Genomic DNA, 26895 nt, shown 5'->3' with positions numbered 1-26895 from the left:
TGGTTTTGGGTGTATTCTGAGAACTCTTTGGTAATTTAGTGCTTTGTTCAGAAGTTTTGACTGACTAGCAGAATCAGTAGTTGGTCTATATTTTAAATTGAAATATTCCTAAGTCGCAGGGGCAGGGGGTAGGGGAATGCTTTTGCTAATAAGATAACAAAAGCAAGACAAAACAGAAATATTACACTACTGACAGCATATTTTGAAGCTACAGCTAAGCTGCTGCAATTGTGGGCCACCAGTTCAGACAGTGAATCTGGGATCATTTGCTCACTGAGTTGCGTGCTGCTCCTGCTCCCTGAAGACTCAGTGTTAAAGCAAGAAAAGAGCAGGGGCACTGGAAACATAAATTTTTGGTGGCAGCTAACAGTAAGATTGGCTGCATTGAACCAAAACTGTGACATTTGGGCTCCACTGACTTCAGGAAAAGTTTTGCTATGAGCTTTGCCAGATCAAGGTTTCATTGCTTGCTATTTTTAACATAGTCATCTCATTTAAAAAAAAGGCAAGAAATCCCAAACCTCCTTATCTAGGAACCAGTTTTCAGCAGAATACCAAAAGGTAGTTGTAAAGCGTGAGGAATCTGCTGGCTGGGCCTGCAGAGCGTGGAATGATTCTTGCTCATGAAATGAGCTGGAGGTGCAGACACCCACATTCATCTCACAACTGTGGGTGATTCCCTGATTTTCCTCCTTCACTAAGCAACTACTACATGAAGAGATAGATGTCTATGCCACAAACATTATATATATATGGCTTGAATGTTGAAGCAGAAAGCACAGCATTCAATTTGTTCCAAACACTGTCATCAAGTCAGACCCATTACTGACAAAGTTGATAATATGCCTGGGAGAAGAAGGGGCCAGGCTTTCAAGACATCCAGAACACACTTGCACACACACTGGGGGTGCAGCTGCTATAAATACTGAACTACTCCTGCTACCCAAAGGCTCAAATTCAACAGCTACACTTGTTCAGCCTGAATCCTATTACTGCCTAAACCATATATGCTTCTCTTGGAGTGGGAAGAGAAAAACAAGTGGAATTCAGGATGGATATAAATTATATTTGAAGTAATGAATTTTCTTTTTCTCCTGATAAAATTATTAAAATTAATAAGACTGCCTTGCTTTTCTTTGCTTTTCTCATCATAGTCTATAAAACAATGTCTCTGGCGTTGGTACACTCAAAAAGTTTGATATCTATAAAGCTTAGTTTCATTTCAGAATATAATTCTTGTGTTCTCATTTCTTTCATCTTTTATTTGGCCCTTTTATGAAACTTTTTAAAGGGTACATATGATGTATTCTAGATATGAAGCTACTGTTTAAGCCAGTTCACATTTAAACCATTGAAGTCCCAGATCTAAACCATAGCCCTTAATCTCAGGAGAAGGGCTGGTTTTGAAACCTATATAGAATAGCATGTCAACGCAGCAGAAGAAGGTTTCATTCAGTTCTTTATATAGTCAGAAGGAGATAGCCTAAGGTTAGACTATTTCAGGTACCTGCACCCTCATTATAGGTTACTTTTGCCTTGAATTTTTCCTGCTTCCATTTATGAGCAACATCCTTGGCGAATACCTAGTTCTCAAACTTGTCAGCATTCTCCTACCACTTTGCAGGTTGTCAAATTACATGACTCACACACTACAATACCCCAGTGCTTCTGCACAGGTTTAAATTATCTGTGAGCAAGGGGTTGAAAATTGGTAGCAGCATCCTTAGTACTTGGTGGGCAAGAGCTAATGGGTGTCACACTCTACTGGCTGCTAGAAAAGACCAGCAAGAAGTTTACAGTTTGTTCTTGTTTCCCTTTACCGGCAGAGGGGTCAGCAAACCAGTTCGCTGCCAGCATTCTGGTATGATGGTTACTGGATTGGGAACCTGCTGCTGGCAGGCACCAACTGCTCTAGAACACCATATTGATTTAACTTATCAGGTATTGGAAATTTCCTATAGAATTTGAAACACCTGGTTTAACATCTTATTGCTCAAGTTTGGTCTGAGAAAGCCTTGGCATAGAAACTGAGCAATACAATGCTAAATCAGGCCAGTATTTTGGCTATAAACCTTCTTCTACCTTTGCAAGATATAGTCTTTATTCTACCTTTTTAATGAAAACAAGGATGAAAAATAGTACTATGGAAAAGCGAGTTTCCTTCACAAAAATAAGAAATTCAATGCTTATGCATTACAAAGCTACAGGAAACAGTTTCAGTATAGTGTCCAGAGTCTGCAAGGAAATATATGCACTACATGTAGCAAATCAAACCAAGGAAAACAATGAGGTTGCATCAATCAAGGCACCAGTAACACAGAGACTAATTTCAAACAAACTAGAACTCATTTATTTATTCAACAGTCTATGTGCACTCTTGATCCTAAGTTTAAACCTGATTTAATGGACAAATATTTAGGATTATACACTTTAATTTAGGATTTTTTTTGGCAGATTGACATGAAAATTAATAGAACTTGTTCCAGAGTCAATCATCTTTCTACTTCATCCTTGTGTAAGTAAATCCTCTGTCTTTTCAAAATTCTTTATTGAATTAGAAAAAAAGTCTCAGCCAAGTCAGTAAATTACTTGCCTGCTTCTGAAAACCTCAATTTTACAATTACTATCTTACTTATTTTCTGCATTTTTCATCCAGCGTGAAGTTCACCTGTGGAAAATGTTTTCGAAAGTCCATGTTATCTATATTTGGCCTTGTTTCATTTTTTTTCAGTAAATATAATGTGTTTTACAGGCTCTTTTCCAATTCAGTGAATCTTTGGTTCCAGATTAAAAAGCTCTACAGTGTTTTTGAAAATGGTGGAACTTTCTCATAGTGGAGGCTGTCAAAGAACACACATCTTTATTTCTGTGGCTAACAATAAAAAATAACAAAATATTTAGAACTGTCTAGAACCTATTTTCATTTACTAATGATACATGGACGGCCACTGGAGCTTAATGTGTTTTATTACTGAAAATCTTGAATACCAGTCTTGAAGTCTCTCATTGAAGAGAGCATGGACATAGATCGAATTTCATTTTTTTCCATTCTGACAAAACAAATGCACTCACAGACAATTAATTTTTAAGGTCTATGCAATACCTTATCTGTAAGGCAGGTTCTTTTTTCGAGAATGTAAAAAAATAGGTCAGGCAACTGCTCATATACAAGCAAATTTTTATAAGGCAAATCAGGAAAACGCCCAATTAACTGAATTAAAGGATGTGATATTCACAGACATTTCATGGAAATATCTAGGGAATTTCCTAGCACTGAAAAATCTAATTTTTTGGGATTCCAAATCAGGAATTCCACTGAAGTCAGTGGATTTGTGAAGGAGTGATGTGGAGGGCCTGGTTTGCTTCTCTATGGACACATCTCAGTCCTGGTACTGCAGCAGCATCTTGTACTGCAGCTTTATCTGTAAATACCTTCAGCACTGACTCACTAGCTGTCTTTTACCTCTTTACAAGAAAGAAAAATAACAGACTTCTCTTTCTTTGGACATTCCTTCTGGCACATTGAGTAATGTACCCATTTGTCTTGAATTATGGTTCATAAAGAGTACATTTCTTGAAACTACTAGAAATGTTGCCACTTGGTTTTGTCTGTTCTGTGGAGATGTCTAACTCCAAACCCCCGAACATGTAACAGCAGGACTAACAATTGCCACTTAGTCAAGTTTTTTGCACAAGAGTTGCCTTTTTGTGTTGTCTGTGTATGTCTGAAGCATGAAATCGAGATTTGTGCTTCCACACAAATAATAACCCCAATGTTTGCACTGTGAATGGTTAGCTGGGATTAAACCACAGCAGCCATTCTTATTTTACTGTTCTGTGTTTTATAGATGTGAGAAGACCCAGCTTTAGTGGGGACATGCATGGAATGTGAATGCACCCTCAAAGTTCACACCCAAGGAAAAACATTCATCATTTATGCACCAGCGGACAGGCTCTTGCACGAGTTAACAGAGAGTCTTGTGTGATTTACAGCAGTCTGATGCCAATATTTGTTACCACAGAGCACACTGAGCTGCTGATATTGCACTGCCAGAAGACCACTGTGTGCAGGAAAAAAAGCCAGCTCCCCTGTATCCATCTATAGTCTTCTGTCTGACACTAGACATGTATGAAAATCACAGGGACTGGCTAGGAACCTCCAGTTCTACTCAGTATTCCCAAGTTTCAATGGCATGGCTGGTCAAGAGTGGAGGTCAGCACTGACACAATGGATCAATCATGATTTTTAATCTCACTTCTTTAGATAATTTGGGAAAAAATATTTTCAATCAAATTCAAATTAGAAAGGCCGTATTTGTAATTCATTGTGACAAGCACTAGGACCTGATCCTATTGAAAAATAAGTAGTTCAGTTAACAATAATTTGTAAAAATGCAGCGTTTACTTTCTGTTCCTCTGGAGAAGGCTTTATGATTTATTAAAGAAAAAATTAAATAAGGTTAAAAAGTATTTTATCTTCAGTTTAAGGAAGATTAATCTATATATTAATCCCCTCAGTTCTTTTATGCATAGTCATGGTAATTGCTAACACTTGGAAAGTTTGTAAATAAAGCATAGTTTTCACCCTGTAGTAGATTATACAGAGATGACTATGTGTATCACAGCTAAACACTTTAAAAGTCTAATTCAAGACAACACAGTGATCTTTCTGGCACTGGAAATGCATATAGAACTACAGGATAATTGGACTGAGGCACAAATATTCCCTTTATGTCTCAAGCCATAATGAACACAGTAACCCTATGAACTAACTGTAATTTTATTTTGCTTTGTTTCAGCTTCTTGCACAATGAATTCCATGAAGAGCATTAAACAGGGCACTTGCAGTGATGTATAAATTATAGGAGTCACTTCACCTCCTACTGCAGTGTTATCTTGCTGCCAGATGCACCAGGAATACAGTGCAGTACTTCGTGACAGGAAAAGAAAGCAAAACTTCTAGTAATGACCATAAAACACTCACAATCCGTATTTCACAGCTCTGCATGGTAGAAAGACAGGTATCAATGCTGGGACCAAACCTAAACCAGCACAAGGTGACTGAGCATGTAGGGTTCTGAACCACCTCATCTGTCCAGCATGTTGTCATGGAGAAGAGGACATGCATGTGTAGGAAGAAGTTTGCATGTAAAGCCCCACACTGTTCTTCTCATAGAACTAAGCCTTCCCCAAAGCAGTGACTGCTTTCTAAGAGTCATCTTCAGAAGTGGCTCGTTCACTCTCTAGGCTAAACTGGTGCTTTGGAGATTTCTGGTCGTCACCAGTTTTCTGCAATGCAATTAGTCTGGCCAACATGCAGGAAAAATTAAAAACATGCTCAAAGATCAGACCAGAAGCATCTATCCAATTAACCATTCTTACTTAATAATATAGGAAAATAAATTATTTCATTTATCTCTCTGAACTAAGAATTAGGGCTAAGAAAGCTAACCAGTGCTACTGTTCAGATTATTTTTTTTACCCACAGAATGGTAAAGGACAAGATCTGCCACCAATCAACCATTGCCCTGGGAAGTGGAAGCCAAAAACTGCCAAATCAAGAGGTGAAGGAGTATTTTCTTTAGTTGGAACATGTGGAGTTCCACTGGTTGAAAGACACTTTTTTGAACCTGAAAAAAAAACCCCTCTTTCACTTTGAAGGTTTTCTGCTAAAATTTCCAAGACCAGTGAATATACTGGCTTTAAGATCACCAAAACCTCTACTTATCCCATTTCAGCTGGGGCTGTCAGGAGAAGTTTTAACATAATTCTGAGCTTAAACCTCTGTTGAGTCACAAATTTGAGAAATTTAAAATTCATTTGCAGAAAAAGAACTCTTTGTGTGTTTGTCTAAAACTGTAAGACTCTTTTCGTGATTGAGAGTTCCCTGCCATTAAACTCAGTCATTTCACTTCATTTGACCCAGCTCAGACCTCTCTGCCTTTTGGAACATTTCAGTAGCTACAGAAGTGGCTAGATAATAGCTAACAAATAAAATACCAGCCCAGAGTAACTGGAACAAATAAGCTGTGTAGCACAAATGCTCACTGAAACTCAGCAGAAATCAGAGCTCTCTACAGAGCTCAGCAACGGCTGGAACAGCAGTCCTGATGTGAAGAATGGCAATTTGTCCACCTGCAGTTTTATAACTCCTCATGTAAAATCAGTAAATTGTCCCAGGTTCTTTTTTTTTGGATAGGTTACCACTATTTTTTTTTTTTTACTTGTCTACAAAATGAAAAGGTTTTGTTGTTTTCTCCATAACATGAAGTTGAGGACATATGAACTATTTTAAAAAATTATTATTATCATCATCCTTAATCTTCATGTTGTTATTGGTATTTAGGGGAAGGTGAAGATACTGTAAAAGCAATACTTGTTGCCTTACTACACAAAACATAATGCAAAAAAAATATATTGACTAAGTTTTGCATGCTAATAAATTTGTTATGACTTCATCAAATTATGGCATATTTAGCAGTTAGTATACCACAATGAAATCTGCAATTATAATTTTTGTGACTTTATGTTCCAGACAAGATGATGGGATTGCTGCTCAGCAGCTCCTAATCAGGTTTACATTTTTATGTCCTATATGAAATTTGTGGCAAATTACATCTTTCCATTTATTATTTAGCAGACAGGTGCACAGAAAGCAAAGCTGGTGGTGGCAGAGTGGGACTTGTTAGCCACTACAAACTGCAACATATTTATACTAGGAAAAAAAGCCCTGTTTTACGCATAAATCTCACTAATTAGTAAAATCTGGATAAGCAGTATTTTCTATGAGCTATAGGCATACCATATTCAAACTGTTTGTTGAATAGGCTCTCATTTGGAGCTGAGAACATTGATTAGAAATAGGCATATTATGGCCAGTCGTCACAGAAATATTGAGTTATGGCTCTGTTAATAAAACTACAGGGGCTTTGGCCATCCCTTGATTGAATTATTGGTAGAAAAGTGTTGACCACACAGCTCTGAGCACATCATCTCTTGCCATGAGGTGGATTCCTTTGCTAAGGATGCCTGACTACAGCCTCTGAAGTGAAAGCATAAAAGTAAAACTGCCCTAACCACTGCATGTTCAGTCTCCTAGAATTACTTGATAGGATAGATAAGTTTCACCACCATTAGTGAGAACACTAAGGAGTAGCTGTGAAGAGTCTGGTTGTGAAAATGGTTAAGGAGAAAAAAGCTGAACTGAACCATGGGGATATTTTAAATGGAGGGACATATCCTTCTGTATCTCCAATTCTAGCTGAAAACAAAAACAATCATCAGACTCTCACTGCCAACAACACTGCTTCTTTCCTTGAATTCCAGCCTACTCTTAGGAGCAGCTCAAATCCACATAGGACTGCAGTACTATGGAGATTGAGCAATGCCTACCTGACTATTCATGGAAAAAGGTTATTCATAACACTAAGTGACTAAGACTAAAACAGAGAGACTGATATGCCAGAAGTTACAACTTTCAGTAACCCCTTTGGCTCAGGTATTTTGAAGTATGATAAAATGACAAGGATGATGAAGGCAAATTAACAGCTTTTAAAAGTTGGGTGTGGGAGGACAAATGACATTTTGATGAGAAGAATGACAGATAAAATGATCCAGACAATTGGGATTATGCAGAACATAATTTCTGTGCCAATCCACAGTGTTTTTTAAAAAAGCAGTAGCAGTTGGGATCTGACAAATGAAACAGTAAAACCATTCTCAAATAAACAAAAATGAGAAGTGTAGCTGTGTGATAAATGCTAAGATAAAATAGGAAAGCTGAACACCAGCATGTAAAGCTAATGGCAATTTTTTGCTGAAAGACTAACATTCACATCCCTCTCTCGAACCATAGTTTAGACAGAAACAATAAGCTGTCAAAGTTTCATTTCACCTCTCCCATTCTTGCACCCACCAGCTAAATGACTCTGCATGGCTCAGGACTACCAAACACTGCAGCCCAAGAGTTCAAACTACCTCAGAGAAGAATTATTCTGAAATTTCATTGGCTTTCAATGAGCTGTAAGCCTAAGAAAATATGAATTTAATACCAAAACTGCATTCCCAGATGATTTGGAAAATTATTTAGTGCTATGTAACCAATATATTGTTTTAAAATTACCTTATAAAATAAAATAACACCCTCCTAAATGTCAATTTATCTACTGAACAGCACTCCCTGAGTTAAGTACAACAAGGAAACAACCGGCATGAATGAGCTGAGAGCCGTATGAGCTACTGCACTGATTCATGGACAGAACAGTTTCTTGCTAAATTCTTGCTAAACCCAAGAATTTGTAAATGAGAATGAAGGACCAGGGAAAAAAATAATCCTGAATATCTTGATCATAGTGTCTGAGACTTCTGCAAGTGAAATGTCTCTCTGAGAGGGACAAAACTGTGTGAGTGTACCTGCTGCTGCTCAGTTTTAAGAACAATCATTCAATTTAATGGAATTTGGAAAATTACTCTGAAATCCTTTAATTGGAAACCAAAAGAAAATAATCCTGAATTATTGTCATCTAAATTGGTTCCTGGAAGAGCTGAAGTGCCATCCTGCAGGTCTGTCAGACACTGAGGCAAGTCATATATGTCTCTGCCTTTACTTCAGTTTAAGTAAATAATTTCTTGCATGTGGGTATCAAGCTCTGTGACTTAAAATAGGAACCATGTATTTACATAGGAAGAAAAATTTAATTTGTCTTAGGGCTATGTAGACATTTCTCCTGCCCCAGATTTTGGCATCATACTAAGTTGGCTCTTAGTTGCTATTTACATTAATATATTAATCTCAAATTAAATTGGTTTCTACTTGAGCTATGTTGCTGCACAACAAATAGATCTTAATTCTTCTACTATTAAGTGAAGTAGCAAGTACCAAAGATTACCAAATTAGCTCACACAACTAGCAGTGGGCATGCTACCAAACAGCACAGAACTCAAGGGAATTCTGGGGAAAATTCTAAGGAAAACTGAGATATATCTAAATGGTACCATCAGCTGCTCACTCATAGGAAACAAAAAGCCTGAACCAAACCAACAAAGAAGCAGGAATAATTCATTGGACTATCTAGAATTATTTTAAAGGATATAGAGTAACACAATTTTTCAGACTGATAGGAAGTTTTGCAGCCCTTTCACTTCAATGATAAACATTGGGATTTTTAGAGGTGGTACGTAGTATTTAACTAAATATAATTGAGTATAATTGAACCTTCAAAACAGATTGCCCACAGAAGCTGTAGATGTTCCATCCCCTGAAGCGTCCAAGGCCAGCTGGATGAGGTTTTGGCAACCAGGTCTAGTGGAAAATGTCCCTGCCCATGGCAGGGGTTTGGGACTAGATGTAATCAAAGGCCTCTTCCAACCCAAACCTTTCAGTTATTTCACAGAGAAGAATCATTACCAAATCTCCACTATTCAGCTGTGTAGGAAATACATGGCCAAAGCACTACTAAGTTTTTCTTTCATGGCAAATACTAGAATATCAAAATATCTTGTACAACTAAAACATACACTCTGAATAGGCTTGTCTTGGCAAAAAAAAAAAAAAAAAGAAATTAAAAATTTGAAATTTAAGACTGTTTTATTCTATGTCTTCAGGTTTCATCTATCTATACAAAATTTCATACCACTAACAACAACCAAAAACGAATTAAACTCTACCTTCCAGTGCATGAAGGCAGCCCATATGAAAAATGGAGAGGGACCTCTTACAAGAGCTGTAGTGACAGGACAAGAGGAAATGGATTCAAACTTAAAGACACTAGGTTTAGATTAGATATTAGGAAAAAATTCTTCCCTGTGAAGGTGATGAGGCACTGGCACAGGTTTCCCAGAGAAGCTGTGGATGCCCCTTCCCTGGAAGTGTTGAAAGCCAGGTTGGATGGAGTTTTGAGCAACCTGATCTAGTGAAAGGTGTCCACGACCAAATCAGGGAGATTGGAACTATATGATCTTTAAGGTCCCTTCTAACCCGGGCCATTCTGTGATTCCATGACACAGCATGACATTTTCAATGTGATACTTTTATCTTATTAAGGGCAATGCTTAAAGCACAAACAATAGCAACACCTTCCTGCTAAATAAAGCTGCACTTTCTTTGTCACAAGTTGCAGGGGCCCTAGAATGCCCTTCCTAGTCCATCCTCAGGTCCTCAGCCAAGCCATAACTTTGCTCAGACCATGACATGTGCTCCCATCTGATGTCTTGGAGCTGACTCTTCCTCTCTGCTAACACCGCCACATGTAGAAGGGGCCCAATCCAACCTCTCCTTGCGATGCATGAAAGGATTGCCCTGCTAGCTGGGGATCTGGAGGACTGAAGCATGCAAATATGAAAGAAAAGAAAGTAATAAAAAAAGTTGACTAACCTAACCCACCTGAGCTCGGCTCACAGGGATCGATGTCCTCATCATCGCTAGGACATTCAGCCGAGGCCACCAGGATGTCATCTGTAGTCTGCAAGGAAAATAAGAGTCAAATAGATGTACTTGAACTGACTGAACACGTTGTAAGATTCTCACCAGCATGTCTTCATTATTTTCTTTTTTTTGGAATTTATGCAAGGCCCAGAGCATTCCAGACTTAAAGTGTAATTGTGCAGTGACACTCTCCAACTCTGTATTAATGGGACTTTGCTTTTCAATTTGCACTTGTCAGGATTTAGAATTGTGTTAGATATCCAGTGTGGGTGCTTACACATTTTAATTTTTTTTTTTTTTTTTTTTGTAATAAGGACAGAAAGTAGAAGGACAGAATATGTATATAGAGGCTGCATCTCCAATATCTCTACTATGATATTACTGAGAACACAGAGGGCATTAAAATACAAGTCAAAATAATGAACTGCCTGCAGTGCAGCTGTTAAAACTATTATAAATGTAGTGATGTTTTCTCCATTAACTGCACTTGCTTTCTCAGATATAAAGTCAAAAAAAAAAAAAAACAGAAAAAGAAGAAAATACGTCTCTCACTGAGCTGAAAACTATTTAATGAAAAGGAAGTCAAGGAAAAAAACAATAATAAATGTGTGTATCCTAGAAATTATGGTATTTTCTTAAATAAGTGAAGTATTTTGAGTGTGATGATGATGAATAAGTGAAGTATTGTGAGTGCTATGATTAGGTCCCAAGGCCAAAATGCATTTGGACAATTTTTTGTATAAAGAAATTATATAAATCAAGACAAAGAAGACAAACCAGGGGATGTATAGTAAAACACACCATAAAAGTTCAAAAAAGAACTGGGGAATTCCTACCTACTGTTTCTTACAGTGCAAGAACAAGGAGATATTCAATGAAAGACTGAGGCAAACAATCAGTCAACACAAAAAAATGAATATCTTTTCAAGCCACCTCTGAGAACAGTCATTTAGAAATGTAATAAGAACGTCTACAGTAATTAAGGGAAATAATACAAGGGAAATATAACCTGTCATGCACCTGGTCATTTCTCAAGAAATAACTAAAGAGGTTAGGAAGACACTTTTCCTTTGGCCAAGGCATATCATAACTGTCCATTTCAAACTTCTGTTCACCTCACCGAAGGAAATACATGGAGAGAATAAAATACTACATCATATTCAAAAAGGGGCTAAGGACAAAAGCAGGCAAAAAGCCATTCTTGGTTTCCTGTATGATAAATATGCCAACAACCAATTTCAGTGAATGTGAAACCTTCTTCCTTTATCCATGGGTATAGAGGAGGGACATAAAATGCATGGAAGTTTTCCTTCATCAATTTAAATCTGAAGATATAAAAAATTTATAGCTGTGCAGCAAGGCCAAAGGCTAACCATTGTTGTTTATCATTATTATTCTAACCAGAGTTTTAAAGTGAAGCATATTACAGTAATAAGCTTTGCTTTGTCATGCTTCAAGAATATTAATGAATATAAGCTTTCAGCACTTCTCTGAAGTAAGAAAGTGATACAGGAATACATTCATTAATATGTGAGGCACAACAAAGAAAAGCCCATAATAATAATCATAATATATTTTAGAGGTAAAAAACTGAGGCATAACAAAATGAAGCAACTTGCTGAAGGTAATCAAAAAGGCTATAGACAACAGCTATGTTTGGATGCCATAATCACAAAAATTATCTTCCCTTATAGCTGAGAAAATTTGTAGCTAGAGGAAATAACTGTAAACATGAAATATTGCCAAAATTAGTTGGCAGATTTGCAAAATTTAAAAAACATCCCAAAAAAAGCTTTCTAGTTGTCCTCCATTTCTACCATGTAGAAAACCAAAGTTGTAACAAAAGCCAGCTGCAAACATCCTCTTGAATTTTCAATGTCCATTTCTTTACCCCAGATGAGAACCACTTAAGCTTGAAAACCAGTAGGTTGGCCTCTTTGAGGAAAATTACCTTTTTTTTTGAAATATAAAGAAAAAATAACCAAGTAACCAACAAAGCCTGCCTATAAGAAAATATCTCTGTACTGTAAACCCCACAACCACCAGGTATAAAAACATAATGATAAGTACACAAAGTATCATGTATCTTCTGAAGGGTTTCAATTTGCTAAGTGAAGCAGCAGTGTCAGATTTTATCTTTTGCCCACAACATTGGAAAAGACAATACTTTTATGACCTGCAGCCAGAATTCTGAATATTTATCAATGGATCACTGAGGAGCTCTACATAAATACCATTAAAAAGAGAGGATCACATGCATACTCAACAGTCACAGCAAGAAGTGGACTCAGACCTGCTGGTCTAACTGGAATTTTGATTAGGGTGCTTTGGCCCATACACAAATGAGTCACCCTTGTAACTTGAGTGACCTGAGTAGAAATGATCAGACAGATTTATGGGATTATTGCAGTGTCTCCTATTACTCTTGATATAGGACAGCGTGGTAAGACTTTGGGTAACTCTACTTCTTTGTTTTTTTCATGTCCAAGAGATACTTTGCTCAGATACTTATAAGAGGGTGTCAAAACTGTCTTCATAAAGTGACACTTATTCCAATCTATAGAAAGGGTATTCATACTTCTACAAGAAGAAACTGTTGTTCTTGAATGATAAAAATGCATGCATATTATGGGTACAGAAATGAATAATACTTTAAATAAATGTGAATACAGAATGTTGAGAAAGACCTCATTAATGTCTCGGCATATTAAAGGAAGTAATGTGTATTTCAAAGTCAATACTTGGTATAAAACTAATTTTCTTACAAGCAATAATCAAATATAAGTAGTTGAATAAGAAGCAAGGTGATAAGATGATGTGAAAAGTGTTTTTCTTTAGAAAAATATCTGAAGAAGAATTTGAGTTTAAGTACCAGTTAAAAGACATGTCACAACCTGCCCCTATTTACCCCTTTCGCCAAATCCAAATAGCCCCTTGCTGCTACTAACACATTTTCAGAGAAAAGGGCAAAGGAGCTGTGAAAGGCAGGTGAGATAGCAGTCACCAAACTACAAATGAAAGCTATTGGTCTGCCAGACAGAATTCAAAAAAGGATTCAGAATTGGCTAAAACACTAGAGAATAAAGATAACACAAATTAAATGCTGTGGGCCAGTTATTTTCTGGAGTTCTTTCTCCAGAAGTGCTCAGACTGATGCAAATTTACCTGAAGAGAGAGCAGAATTTAGACCTGAGGGTGCCAGACAGCCATGGAGTGCAGATCAATAATGCAAGATAGAGTAATGTGTTTTACTTACTTGACATTATCTTTTCCGAATGCTTTTTAATTTGGATGGGAAGATTTAAAACAAATCAGTTCTCCTAAGTGAATTGCCATTGTTGCTAGCACTATGGCTAATTTACGGGACACTGCTTCAAGCATTCTCATTAACCAAGGATTTAAAAGTCAGTGGAAAATCCCTTATTTCAGTGAGTGCCTAATAGGATAACATCCAACTGGTATCATCATCATACACGATCGGATTAGAACGTGTCTTGGGTGAGTTGTTCAAATTCATTTAAGAGGTGATACTCCAGTTGTAAGAAATTTAAAAAAAATTAAAATAGCAGGTGTACAGTGTAAAAGATCAAGCAGAATTTCTTTTAATTGCTACTTCTTTTCTTTGTATATTTTCAGAGATTTTCCAGATTCAATTTGCAGCTATGACTGTACGATTTGAAATGCAGTCCACTGTAAAATGTGGATTCTCAAAGAGTTGGACATCTGTACACATATCAAAAAAAAGCTTACAATTAACTGGCAATTAAAAAATGGAGCCAAATAAATCCCACATTTGGTAAAACTAGAGGTCATTGCAGAATGTTGGTTCTGACAACTATTCAGGGGTGTGGCCCCTGCAGGAATTGGTCTTGCTTACATCTGCTACGTCTGCTTGCTAAAATAAAGAAATTGGGATTTGTCTCTCAGCCAAGAGACAGTTTAAAATATCACCAATCTGCCATCTTGCCTGAGGAAGGAAATGGTGACTATTTCAAGAAAGCTCCTGGCCAGATGAAAAAATGATGCTGTAGTCATGGCTTAAATGCAGTGACAGTCTGTAGCTATGCATAAATATCAAGTTGCCTCAAAGGTTACTATCCCTGGTTCAGAACTAGTATCAGAAAATATGGCTGTGCCCTTCTAGTAGTGCTCTTTGAATGTTATGTCATTAAAAGAAATAATTGCAAATGAATAAACAATACAGGAAAGTAATTTTTTATTAATATTCATTTTTTTTGCATGACCGTGATTAAATACACACCAACTTACTCTGTTTTTTATGTATGAAGTCTACTATACCTGAGGGTATGAGAGAAATATGACCTAAAAATTAAATCACCAATCTGAGGCTGTGCATTCATTAACAGTATAATGGATCCTGCATATTTTCTGCTGTAGCATGGCACCAGCTCTCCTTTAAATCATAGCACCCTACAGCTACTCTGAATATAGTTCATTCCTTTCTTGTTCAATAATATACTTTATCCAATGAGAACTGCAAGCAAATCCAAATTACACAATAGCTAAAAAGTAGCAGTCCTAAATTATTATATGAATTATAACCGGCACAACCCCTTATGACTACTCTTTAAATTATTTTAGATGAGAACTTCAACTGCATAACTCAGAATTACTCTTATTTATTTGTACAGCTCTGGTGCTGAATGATAGCAGGCTATTGTGCTTGGTGCTAAAGGCAGCTAGAAGGCAGTGACAAAACTCTGGTGAGCTTTGAGTTTGATTTTGGACAACAAATGAGTGGGAGAGGGAGCAGAGGATGAGAAGGGTCAGGTGAGGATGCTACTGAGTGGCGCTGGCAGATACACATTTCCCAAAATTATGCTCCCATAGAGCAGGAAGGAAGGTCAGAAAGAAAGCAGGCACAGGAAAGCCAGGCAGGAGCCTGTGGCTGGCCAAGGAGATGCTGGGAACAGATGGTGCCTGGCGAGCACTGCCGAGGCTGCAAAGCCTCTCCCAGGAAACTCCACGTGTTTGAAGAGTCTGGTGAGTGTGGAGATGAGGACAGGCAGGGTGGCACTGAGAGAACAGGCAGCACCCATGGTTAGGATCGAGGGCATGGTCAAGGCATGGGAAGATGGAGCATGGTTGTACTGGGAGGGGAACTAACAAAGGAAGTGAAAAATTATTGGTGAGGTCATGGGAGCAAAGGAGACAAGGTGGCAAAAGGGGGAGGGTGGCCAGGGTACAAGGCAGTTGGTATTAAGAGACACGATTATGTGAAGAGTAATGGGTAAGAATCCAATGACTGTTAGCAAATGACTGTCTGAAAACATACTTTCAGATGTAGACAAGGAAATTAAACCTCTAATTCTCCTTTTACCCTTTTCTGCAATGCTTAATTATCATCTCTGCTTGCTTCACTTTTCCTCCTGAAAACAAAACTTATTCAAATAATTGCAATTTAGTTCAGACAGAATCAGCTACAAGTGATTTTTAAACATAAAGGTCTGCTTCAATTTAGCAAAAACCTGTGTAGCTACAGCCATGATATAAAAAAAAAGCTTTGGAAACCCAACAGATAAACACTACTGTCTTCATTAGCTGTGGCAAACTTTCCTTGAAAAATATGGTTTGTGCAACATCTACATAAAGGAGCTTAGAGTAGTCATTTTGTACTCTTGTACTGGACACATTAGTTTCTGAGGCAGAGAGGGACTTTCCCAAAAACCATCCCTTGCATATATTCCTTTTCCCCACTTTTTCCCTTTTAAATGGAGGAATAAAGTAACCTAAATCAATGGGAGTGCTGGCAGAAACCATCAGGGTATGAAACATCACAAAAGACTTCATGTGGAAAATCTCAGATTTCATTTTTCAGGATGGGATTAACTGCACAATTTTCTAGCTAAGACTGCATAATTTGAATTTAATTCTCAGTGTATGAAGCAGGTCTTCATGACTGGTTATTGAGACAGTTGTGGAAAGAAACTTGAATATGTCACATTAATCAGGTGTACTCCTCATCTGGTGTTAATAACCTGCCACTGCATGAGGCAGTTTGCTGGGAAAGAGGCAATAGTGATGTAACAGTAATATCAGCTCTAGATGATTTGCTGTTTAGACAACTGCCTCTAACGCTGTATTTAACCTCCTATAGGTCAAACAAGTACATGTGCATCAATTGCTGCTCGTCCACCCACATCCAAAAAGTACCTTCTCAGCTCTGTGCTACTGAAAAACGTTATTTCTGGACATGGGTATTAAAATGCTAATATTTCAAGCACATGCACAATATTTATTAAATCTTTCGCTAACTGCTGACATGTTATTACCCCGTAATGTGAAAATACAGTAACTGAAAATCGAAACACTTTCTCAAAACTGGCTCTGATCTAATTAATACTACCATGTTATTTCTTGAATTGTCAGTGTTTGATGCTGGGAGAAAGCAAAAGCCTTGATTAATAAGTTCCTCTCACAGGAAAAAAAAAAAAAAAAAAAAAAAGAAACCTCAAGGATATAGCAATGAAATACAAGGCCTTTAAGTCAGTGAAATGAGTGTTGCAGAAATTAATCTCAGAGGTGTAGGTGAAAAGCTCAAGACAATGCCTCAGATGCCCTGCAGGACACCTTCAGTCTCTATCCTCAAATCCCAGCAGTGATGGGAACATACCTGCTCCACACAGAAAAACAGAGTCACCTGAATTCTAGCCTCCACCTCTCCACATACAGACAGTTTATCTTTTCACAAAATAACCTTAAAATCCATGTTATTCATTCCATGCATAAAAACTTTTGTATTTTTTCTCCAGCCACCCTCCTCCACCCAAGCATCTAAATTGTCATGGGCAAAATTGCTGCAAATAGTAGGAGCATATTTGAGAAACAGATTTATAGTAAAATAATGTCAACAAAACTGTGTGCCTTTAAGCTCGGAATTTGAAGTTAATTGCTTGGGTCAAAGTCTTAGAGTCGCTCAGCTCATCTGTAAAGAAGCAGAAGCAGAGCTGAAAAATCCACATGCTAGCAAACCTGGACAGATTGCCAGGCAGCACTCTGCACTAATCTTTAAAAATTAAAGTATTACTAATAAAAAATAAGAAAAAAATCCAAACATTTTCCTATCAGGTCATGTTTCTTACCTTCTGCAACATATGGATTAAGTTTGTTTCACAGATGTAGACCAAAAGCAATTTCTATATTAATTTTATTTTAAAATATCACATTTCTTGACCCCTTTTGAAACTATTTGGATTTGATGCCTAGGAAATTATCCCACTGCTTTTCTTCTGTGTTTCTCTCCCAGCTTGGTAACAAATGAAAATGCACACATCTCCATTAGTACATTTTCACTGGCCACTTTTCCATATTTAAAGGCTTTACAAGGAGATATTTAATAGAACACTCACTGTTTAACAGTGGGGGCTACTTTGAGCTTCCCTTCTTGAAAGCTGATCCTGCACTAGCTGTGGCTTTTGGAAGCAGAGCAAGAAGCAGCCACACAGTGACAGACTACCAAGAATGGGAGAAGGTTTATTTTTTGAGGTAATTTGATATTTGTATCAAGGAACAACAGATGTTTACCATGAATATTGGACTAATGCTTCAAAGCAATGCTGGCTGCAATCAAGAGTGAACTGCCCATCTTCCACACCCTTCCCATCAAGGCCAACTCATATCATAAACCCCTGAGCACAAGGAGTCATGTCAGCATCTTGGATATCTTTGCACTGATTAAGACCTAAATTTGTATTGCAGTGCCAGATGAACAGACTAAGGTTTGAGTTCCTTTCCAAAAAAAAAAACAAAAACAACAAAAACACCAGTATGGCACTGTCTTGCTTCTGACTGATTCAGAACTATAGGTACAGTAAAAAGACAAAACTGCTTCTGTCCTTCCTTCTGGAAATATTTGGGATGGCTGGCTGGGAATGAGTGAGGCATAAGCTCTCTACCATGTTCACTGCTCCCTTTGCTCCATCCTGCCCTCTCCCTCCCTTCTGCAGTGGGGCTGATGGAAACAGGAGCTCACTCCCTGCTCTCAGGGCCCTTGGGAACTGGGCTGACCCCTGAGCTTGGTCTGACCCAGAGCCTGGAGCAATCCACATGGAGATACAGGCACAACTAGCCCAAAGCTAGTTTTTCTCTCACACTGGAGAAAAAAACAAAAACAAAAACATTTGAAGAGATGTGGCACAAAACTGCTCTTTATCTCCTGAAAGCAGACACTGCTATGCAACATACCAGTTACCAAAACCATGGGCACCTAATTACATAATGCCTATTATTTATACTGTGCCATTTGTGAAAGCTGTCATGGCTGCTTGGATGTAGAACAAGTGAGTCACTACCTCACTCCTTTCTCATCTAACTTTTAGATTCACAGTGGTGTAACATTTCTGGATCCAGAAATAATTTTGTTGGCTAATTTTCATTCTGCAATTACAAATAGTTCTGCCATGGATCATACTGATCAGAGGAAGTTGTGCTACTTTTCAACTTACCTGTTTCACCCTTATTTCCCTCAGGTAATGAAAATAGGTTGAAAGGAAGAGACAGATAATCTGTGAATTCTTTAAAAGTCTCTTGTTCTTTCTTTCCAAGATCCTTTCTTTATTCCTCTCCTATAAACACCATAGCTCATTCCAGAGCAAGAACAACAAAATTCACTTTGATTTTTGTTTTGTTTTTACATTTGCACTGAGCCTAAAATATATGGAATAGAATGGGGTTGATGAAATGCAATCCTATTATTTTCTCCTAGGCGAGAAAATTATTTTGCCTCTAAGTACGAGGGAAATGTTTCTGGGCATTATGCTTTTATTTTCTGCTATCATTTTATTTTTAGCCATCCCTTTTGCTGAAGTAAACATTTTGGTCTCCATTAATTCTGAACTCAGAAAACACAGAGGAGACAGTTTCATATTAACTCAGAGAGAGAATGTGCTTATTAAACAGCAACATTACAACAGTGATAGCAAATCTTTTAATTTATATCCCTGTATTACCAATGACACGTACAGAGATTGTTGAATTTTTGGAATATGATTCTTGCTGCATCTGTATTTATCTCAGAAAACTCAGGCATAGTATTATTAAAGCCTTCAAAATTGAAAATTTAAGTTTTTGTCAGGGAAGTGGGGTTGCTTTTAATTGACCATTGAGCTGCTAGTGTAGCCTTTTGTGTTATTGTGGAGCTTTGGGTATTTTTGCAATTTAATCAAAAGTTTTAAGACCATTCTTAGCAAATTTTTTTTAAGTTAGAGAAATGACTGAAATCAACATTGGACACTTCTAAGACTTGGTTGGGCTGGCTCATCCTTGAAGTCCTTTTCAACCTGGTATTTTGTGATTCTGTGATTCACTAAGTTATTAAAATACTGACAAAGTTAGAAAGGTACTAACTATGAACTACACTTCCATCTTTTTTTTTACAATTACAGTACTGACAGTTTTACCTACTGTGAGTCTCCCTGACTATTAAATTGTGTCACACAAGAACATCTTGGTCAACTGATATCCATGGGAATTTTTTTATGAGTCTCAAAAGAGGCGAAGGCAAGGAAAACCCTTCAGAAGGAATACCTCCTGAAACCCACATGGAGTCTCTGTTCTCACTCAGCATGTTTTCAGGGTGGAAAAAGCTTTCTATCTTGTAGGAAACTGCTTGAACTATTAGACTGCTTTTTAGCCATTTAAGTAAGCCAGTCATCTCATCTTGCTCCAGAGACAAGTGAGACAACAGAGGAAATATGGGATCTTCTGTTTAACACTGAAGAACCATGTTCTTCAAGTTCATTTGAGCATATCTTTGGCTCAAGACAAATTATTTTAAGTCAGTCAGATCAGACAGGAATCTGCTAGTATCCCTCTCTCAAGACCAGTTTTCCTCTCCTGAACGAAAATGAGCACCAGTCCCACTGTCAACACTTTCCTTCCTAAAGTTTTACAATAAATTTAAACTTTTTCAGGGTCCAAGAGGGCACATTGTTGCTCCCCAGATATTAGACCCTTTATCACATTTTATCCCCATTATCACTGGTTCTCAGGTTGCCCAGAGCAGGGAAAGCAAAACTGAAGCTGTTTTCTCCACAAGTCTGTCTTTGAAGCACAGCCTTTTCAAATGTAATGCACTCAATTCTACTACTAAAAAAGTCCCACATTTCCTTATCTTAAAGTGTTAATTAAAAAACTCATATAACAATGGCAAGACTGGGGAATATACTGAGGAAATAACCTACTAGTTCTGCAGAGAAATGTTCTACAGAGGAGCTACGTTCTGCAAGTACAACCTGGTAATACTAAGAAGAGGTAGTTAGTTACACATAATCTGGAAAAAGACAATGCCTAATTGCCTTTCAATTAAAATAAGTTTCATAAAAGCCACTGTTTCAGAGATACTATTAATTACACAATTTCTGAAAGCATACATTTGTCACAGAGGTGTTTGGGTTTGTTAATGATGATTTTATTTCATAAGAGCAGTCAAAATTCAGGTGAGAAACACGCTCCAGGAAAGCAGCAGCTCTGCACAGCTGGGAGATGCTCCAGGTGATTGCTGTGATATTATTTACAAGCAGATGTTATTTATAACCACATTGTTGACCAGGAAGCTCCCTTTTTCATCACATCTATGAAAATCTATGCAGGTTAAGAAAAACTGTGTCTCACACAGGAGGTATTTGGGTTTGAGACCTAAAAATATGGTCTTGCTTTAAAGGATAGGTAGTGGTTTTCCAATAACAAAGAGGAACTGAGGCCTGGAAGACAATTTCTCCTCAGTTGTCCATATTGCTGCTGATGGCATTTGGGTGGTGAGGAAGAAATAGGGTAGACTTGAGCTGGAAGGAATGAAAAATCAGTCTCAGAACAATGACAAGATGGGATACTGAGATGAAGGGCCAGGAAAGTGTGAAAGTGTAAAGGGCCAGAAACTGAGGTAAGACGTTGGAGGACTTGGGAAGAGAAATGAAACACTGTGCTTCTGCTGTAAGTCTGGGGGGACACAGACCACTACAAAGGTAAGAGAGGATGTGAGGAAGAAGAGCTACAGTAAATCAGCAAAGTGGCACATGGAGAGCCATGGAGAACTGTGGGCATGGGGAAGTTTGGGATAAGGATAAAGTATGCTGGACCAGTCATTGGAATTATTACAGATTGGAAAAATTACAGACTCGTAGCCATTGGATTTGGCACCAAGATATCAGCTTTCCTTTCACTGTCAATCATAATCTGCTAATCACTCTAGCACGGACTTCAATTTTCCAGCAGATATCTGTCCCATCGGGATCCATCATTTAAAAGACACAAGTGTAAAGCAGAGATCTGCCAGGTGAATCCACGGGCTCCAACAGTCCATTTCAGGTTGTCAGTTCCATGGTGCATAGTGGAACAGGTTTCTGATGTTTGTTTTGAAAGGAACTCAGAAAACCATGATATAAAACATTTGATTTGGAAAATTTTAAGTGTGAAAGGGAATGAACACCCAGCAACTGGGGGATGCCAGAACTCAAGTCTGACACGAAGCCTTAATTCACATGGCTTATGTCTGCACAATCTGATCCCATCTTAAATAAAATGCTGTTACAGATTAATAATAACAACATATTTGAATGTCAGCTGGTGCAAAACCACACAGTTCCAGAGAAACAAATTGTTCACACTTCAGTTGTGCATGTGGCCCACAATTTCTTGTGATATTGTTTAAAACTGAGAGCCCAAACCTATGGGGAATTATCTTAAACTTGAGTATGCCTAAGGCTACATACTAATCGCTGTTCTTACTGCAGCATGGCACACTTCTGGGTCATACTGCAAGGGCAGGTTTGCCATGAGGTAATCCAAAAAAATATAAGTTAAAATTATTAAGTCACATAAAGTCTGGATTTTTGACCTTCATTATTACATTATGAGCAATAGCTAGGAAGAATATGGCAGAGAATTTAAAATAGGATTCTCATTTAAAATGAGAAATTAACCATTTATGCACACCCCAGTTATTCAGTACGGCACTGCATTTTCAGAAGGTCTTTCCATTTCCTGGTGGGAACCTATCAGTTATCTGTTAAAATTGCTTTTCATAACACCTTAGAACTGTTGAAATACAGCAAGGAAAATACAAATACAAAAGCAGGGAAATTTCATTTGACTGGAGTGCAAACAGCACAATAGTGTAAGATTCCTCTTTAAAAGTAAAAAGAATTTCATAAGACTCAAAACTCTGATGGGTGCCTAGAAGTTCTTGCTGGTGCAACTAAAACATTCAGCTGACTCCCTAAATAGGCATGCTATGTCAGGAAAGGCTATAATTAAACTCCCTGAGTCTGTCACTCTTGTCTATACGGGAATGTTACTGTGATATAAATGAAGTTAATTAAAACTAGTGTAACTCTCGGGTGCATAAATTTTGCTGGGAAAAGACCAAATGTTTTGTGCATAGCTTTGGAGGGCAGGGCAGGCACCTCCAGCCAGGCCATGGATTTGCTCTGTGCATGCACAGGGGGACGTGGAGCTGCATGGGCTCCTCTGTCCTGGTGTAATGGCAGCAGTGGGATGTGTCAGACCCTTCACGGGAACGAGCTGCTACACTCACACCAGCATCTCACTGTGTCTGACTGCAGAGCAAACTCCACTACCCTGCAGCTCCTCAGGTTTAGCTCTCTCGCCTCTGACAGCCATGTACTGCTGTCAGGAGAGCAAACTGTGAGACCAAAACGACGCAGGCAATGCAAACATGTGAGAAAATCTGATTTCAATCAGACTATTGCAGTCCTTACCCCACTGCTCCACCACGAGGCACCCAGGCAGTTTGTCATCGTCAGCATGCCCTGGGTTCCTCCTGTTGGACAGCGGTCATAGGGTCACATTCACGTCTCAAGCTTTTATGAGTCTAAGGAAACTTCAATACTGTCTCCTTTCAGCATTGCAGCACAGCACGTTAGTACCCAAAGGTGTTTTTTTTTCCCTTTTCCCCCCTTTTTTTAAACATCTTTACAACAACATGCAATCACTAGACTCCCCAGATATCTTAGATTCCCCAGATTCCTTAGATCTGAGCAAAGTTATAAAACTACCTTCACACATTGCCTGTTATTGATTTCTCCTGTCTTTAGTATTCTATGGTCTCACGCAAGGGACTCAACCTCCTCCTCCCCTGCTGTTCTCTTGAGGTCTGTCCTTTGGAGCATGGGACCTCTCTCTTCTCCCTAATATCTCTGCAAAATCTATTTTTTGTAACCTCTGCTCACCTTTGTGTCCCTGCTGAAAGATTTCTAATTAGCCTGCTCGGATGATCGAAGTCCTCTGTTGCCCTCAGCGCTCTCCCTTCTGCAGTCATTGCTCAGACTTCACTGCACCAGTTCGAGAGCCTGAAGTTATTTCATCTGTTGCTCTCTGACCATCATAATGATAATGGAGCAACACTCTTCACTTAATGTTGTCCATGTATCATGATCTTTATTATCTGTAATAAGCTTCAACTCAGAGGAACAGCTTTTGAGCTGCTTGGAAAGGAGAAGGGCACAGGAGTTGCCTGCAAAGCAGTGTTCCACCCCTCTCCTCCTAGATCAGTTATGAAAAAGTAGTCCTCAGACACATGTGAACATTTTTCACTATGACACCAAACAGGCAAGTACTTCTTGGCTACTCTGCTGTGCAGTCTTTGCCATTCAGGACATCCTTGCTAGTTTTATCCAACACCACAAAGCAGGAATTGTGATCCAGAATCTGGCCAAGAAACATTGCATAAGTGCAAGTTGTGTTACTAGGGTCCCTGACGGATGCTGGTGTATACACAACTCTGGTTTTAGTGCTGTAAGTCAAAGATTTCCTAATATGCAGAAACACATTGTGTATCACAATGTGCAGCAATTTGAAATTAAAGAAATTATAACTCTGGAACTTATTTTGATTGATTTTTACAGAACATAAGTGTAGCATCTAAGCACTCAGGAGAAGAAAAGAAAAAACTCCACAAGTTAAAGTGAGACTGCCCACAGTGAATTTCTTCACCTCAACACACCAATTTGTAGAGATTAATTGTATGGAAGGAGCCACAGAATGCTGAATTTCATGATGAATGGACACTATGACAGCAAACCATTTCCCCTAATGTTCCATTATGCTTCTCAACATTTGAAATTTAATTACTTGAAGAAAAAAAATTAAAAATACAAAAGCCATCAATAGCCTCACCATTACAGTGCATTTTCAACTTGAGAAGGTATTTTGTTTCACCATAAAGAAAACTTCATGTGCAAATCCAAGGGAGGCAGATCTCAGACATTATGACAATGTTGCTATAGCAATTATTTGTAGGAACATGGTTCAGTGGCACGTTAGCTTAGCTCTCAAACCTACTGCTCAGCTCATGCATGTGGTTCTTAACCAGAATATAAACTGCCTGGTGCTCATTGTATCCTAATAAGATTTGTAAATTACTTACAGTGATGTACCTCCAACAACTAGGAATGGAAGAATAGTTTTGTTATTAATATTTAATCATGCTCAGAAAACCCCTTTATATCTGTGCATTCAGTTAGATATTCCAACTGCTCTTTCTGAGAAGGCAAAGTCATATAAATATAGTCTATGAATTGTGTAAAAATTTTGAAATATATTATAATATTATGAAATATAGTCCTGAATTATTGTGCATAATATGTTATTCAAATGGGGGTCTTCTTTGAATAGTGGTTATTTAAGATCAGGTTAACATTTGGAAGCAAAGGAAGGAAAACCTAGATTGAGGCAAAATTTTATAATGATTCAGCATAAACAAAGGGTGTGAAAATGCAATGTTCCGGTATTCTCAAAAGCCCAAGCAGCAGATAAAGGAGAAATATCTGAATCATCCTTGCTTGTATTTAGTCCATTTAATAATACTTCACTGCTCAGCTAAACTAAATTTTCCTGGATACATTCATTAAAAATAAATGCAATTGTGCAACTCTGGTGATATTAATGGGCAGCTTCAGGCCTGAAATCAAAACTATACATCGGAAGGGTTGAGGTTTGAAGCTAGATCAGTTTTGCACAGCAATCTATGAACATAAAAGTCACAGACAATGGACAAACTACCTCTGCAGACCAGACTCTTTGGGGTGCTCAAGTAATATACTCAGTCAGCTACAAGTACTTTCTTCAACCTACTGTACTTTAATCCCCAATTAACTTTATTAATTGATCTTATACTTTAAAACTGCTTCAGCAGCCAGAAGAGGATGGGTCCTATGAGGGCATGATGCTTAATTTCACAGTGAAGTCTTTGGTAATGAAAGATCCATCATGCGCCAAACTGAGTGCCCTACATAAAATAAGGCCACAGGGGAGCTGGCTGTGTTCTGTTTACCAAAGTGACAGCCTCTCACTAAACTCCATCAGATACATGGTGAGGCAGTTACTTCAGATTTCCTTTCCTGTATCTGCAGCCTATCAACTTAGCATACACATATTTCAGCATGTCTCAATATTTTGCTTCAGCACACTGAAAACGTTGCAGCCTCCCTCTTTGTTCTTTACAGCCTTTCTTAGCAACAGCTGAACTAAAGTAGGTCTGGAATATCTACTTAAGCAAATTACACTCAGATATTTGGGAGGCTGAAAATCCTAGGAAAAAACCCTATGTCTGAGTGGCTTTTGAGCAAAGCAATCATTTATCTTTAGCTTTTCTTTTTTTTTTTTTTTTTTTTTTCCCCGGTAAATAAAATTCACCAGTCCTTTTCAACACTAGAAAGTCATACTTAACCTCATCCATCAATATGTGCAGTATAGTCAGTCCCTGTAGTATTTTCAAAGGTAATAGAGCAAAGGCATTTTCTAAAACACACTTGACACATGCTAATGCTCAGTCTGGAAGTACCTGCTCTGTTTTCAGAGCATATAGGCTGTCCTGTTAACCCCTAGCTTTTTTTTTTTTTCCCTTTTTTTTGTTTTTCTTTTTCAGAACTCCAGACAATAAAACAAGTGGCAACTAATTTCAATAATCAGCAGACATGTATAGAGCTGCTCTTTAATCTCCCTACCCCATTCTCCACATTAGAAAGAGATGAGGAGGAGATGAGGCTAACATTTAAAAATAAAGTTCTCTTGGTGGGTGACAAACATGGACATCTACAGCCCCAGAGGCTTTACTGGCTGGGGAAAACATGTCTAGAAAACTCATCTCTAGCTCTCACCTTGTAATATGGGGGGACACCCTGACACCAAGTGATTCTTTCTTCTTTTGCAGTCTTGAAACTTGGCTCCCATTTTCTTTATTACTCACAATGCCAGGTAGCTGTAGTGCTGTAGACCTAAGCAAAGGCCTCCTGTGATGTCCTCTCCTTTCCTACCATTTGCTTGCAAGTGCACAAAATCTCCAAATGCCCCCCAGTCCTAGCATTTTAAACCACAGAACTCAGGAAATCTCTGTTTTCTGTGATGGCAATGGGAAATACATGTTTTCCATTAGATGGCTGCTATTTTCCTAATTCATATGGGGTTTAGCACTGGAAAAGCAAAGGAAATGAAAG

General features: G+C 38.1%; 1 protein-coding gene across 47 annotated transcripts in view; it reads right to left on the bottom strand.

Moving 5' to 3' along the window:
* NRXN1 (neurexin 1) overlaps positions 1-26895 on the bottom strand; it is a 668143-nt gene that overhangs the window by 8764 nt on the left and 632484 nt on the right. For 33 of the 47 annotated variants that reach the window (XM_030269639.4, XM_030269660.4, XM_041714827.2 and 30 more), the window contains one exon: positions 10373-10460. In XM_030269639.4, the coding sequence (XP_030125499.1) occupies positions 10373-10460 (88 nt within the window). The remainder of the gene's footprint in view (positions 1-10372; positions 10461-26895) is intronic. The other 14 variants (XM_030269642.4, XM_072926143.1, XM_032747640.3 and 11 more) reach the window with 1 other exon arrangement.

This window comes from Taeniopygia guttata, chromosome 3 (genome assembly GCF_048771995.1).
Source record: "Taeniopygia guttata chromosome 3, bTaeGut7.mat, whole genome shotgun sequence".
Taxonomy (NCBI): domain Eukaryota; kingdom Metazoa; phylum Chordata; class Aves; order Passeriformes; family Estrildidae; genus Taeniopygia; species Taeniopygia guttata.
Note: the sequence above shows the minus strand (reverse complement) of the source record. Positions and strands in the feature narration are given on the sequence as shown.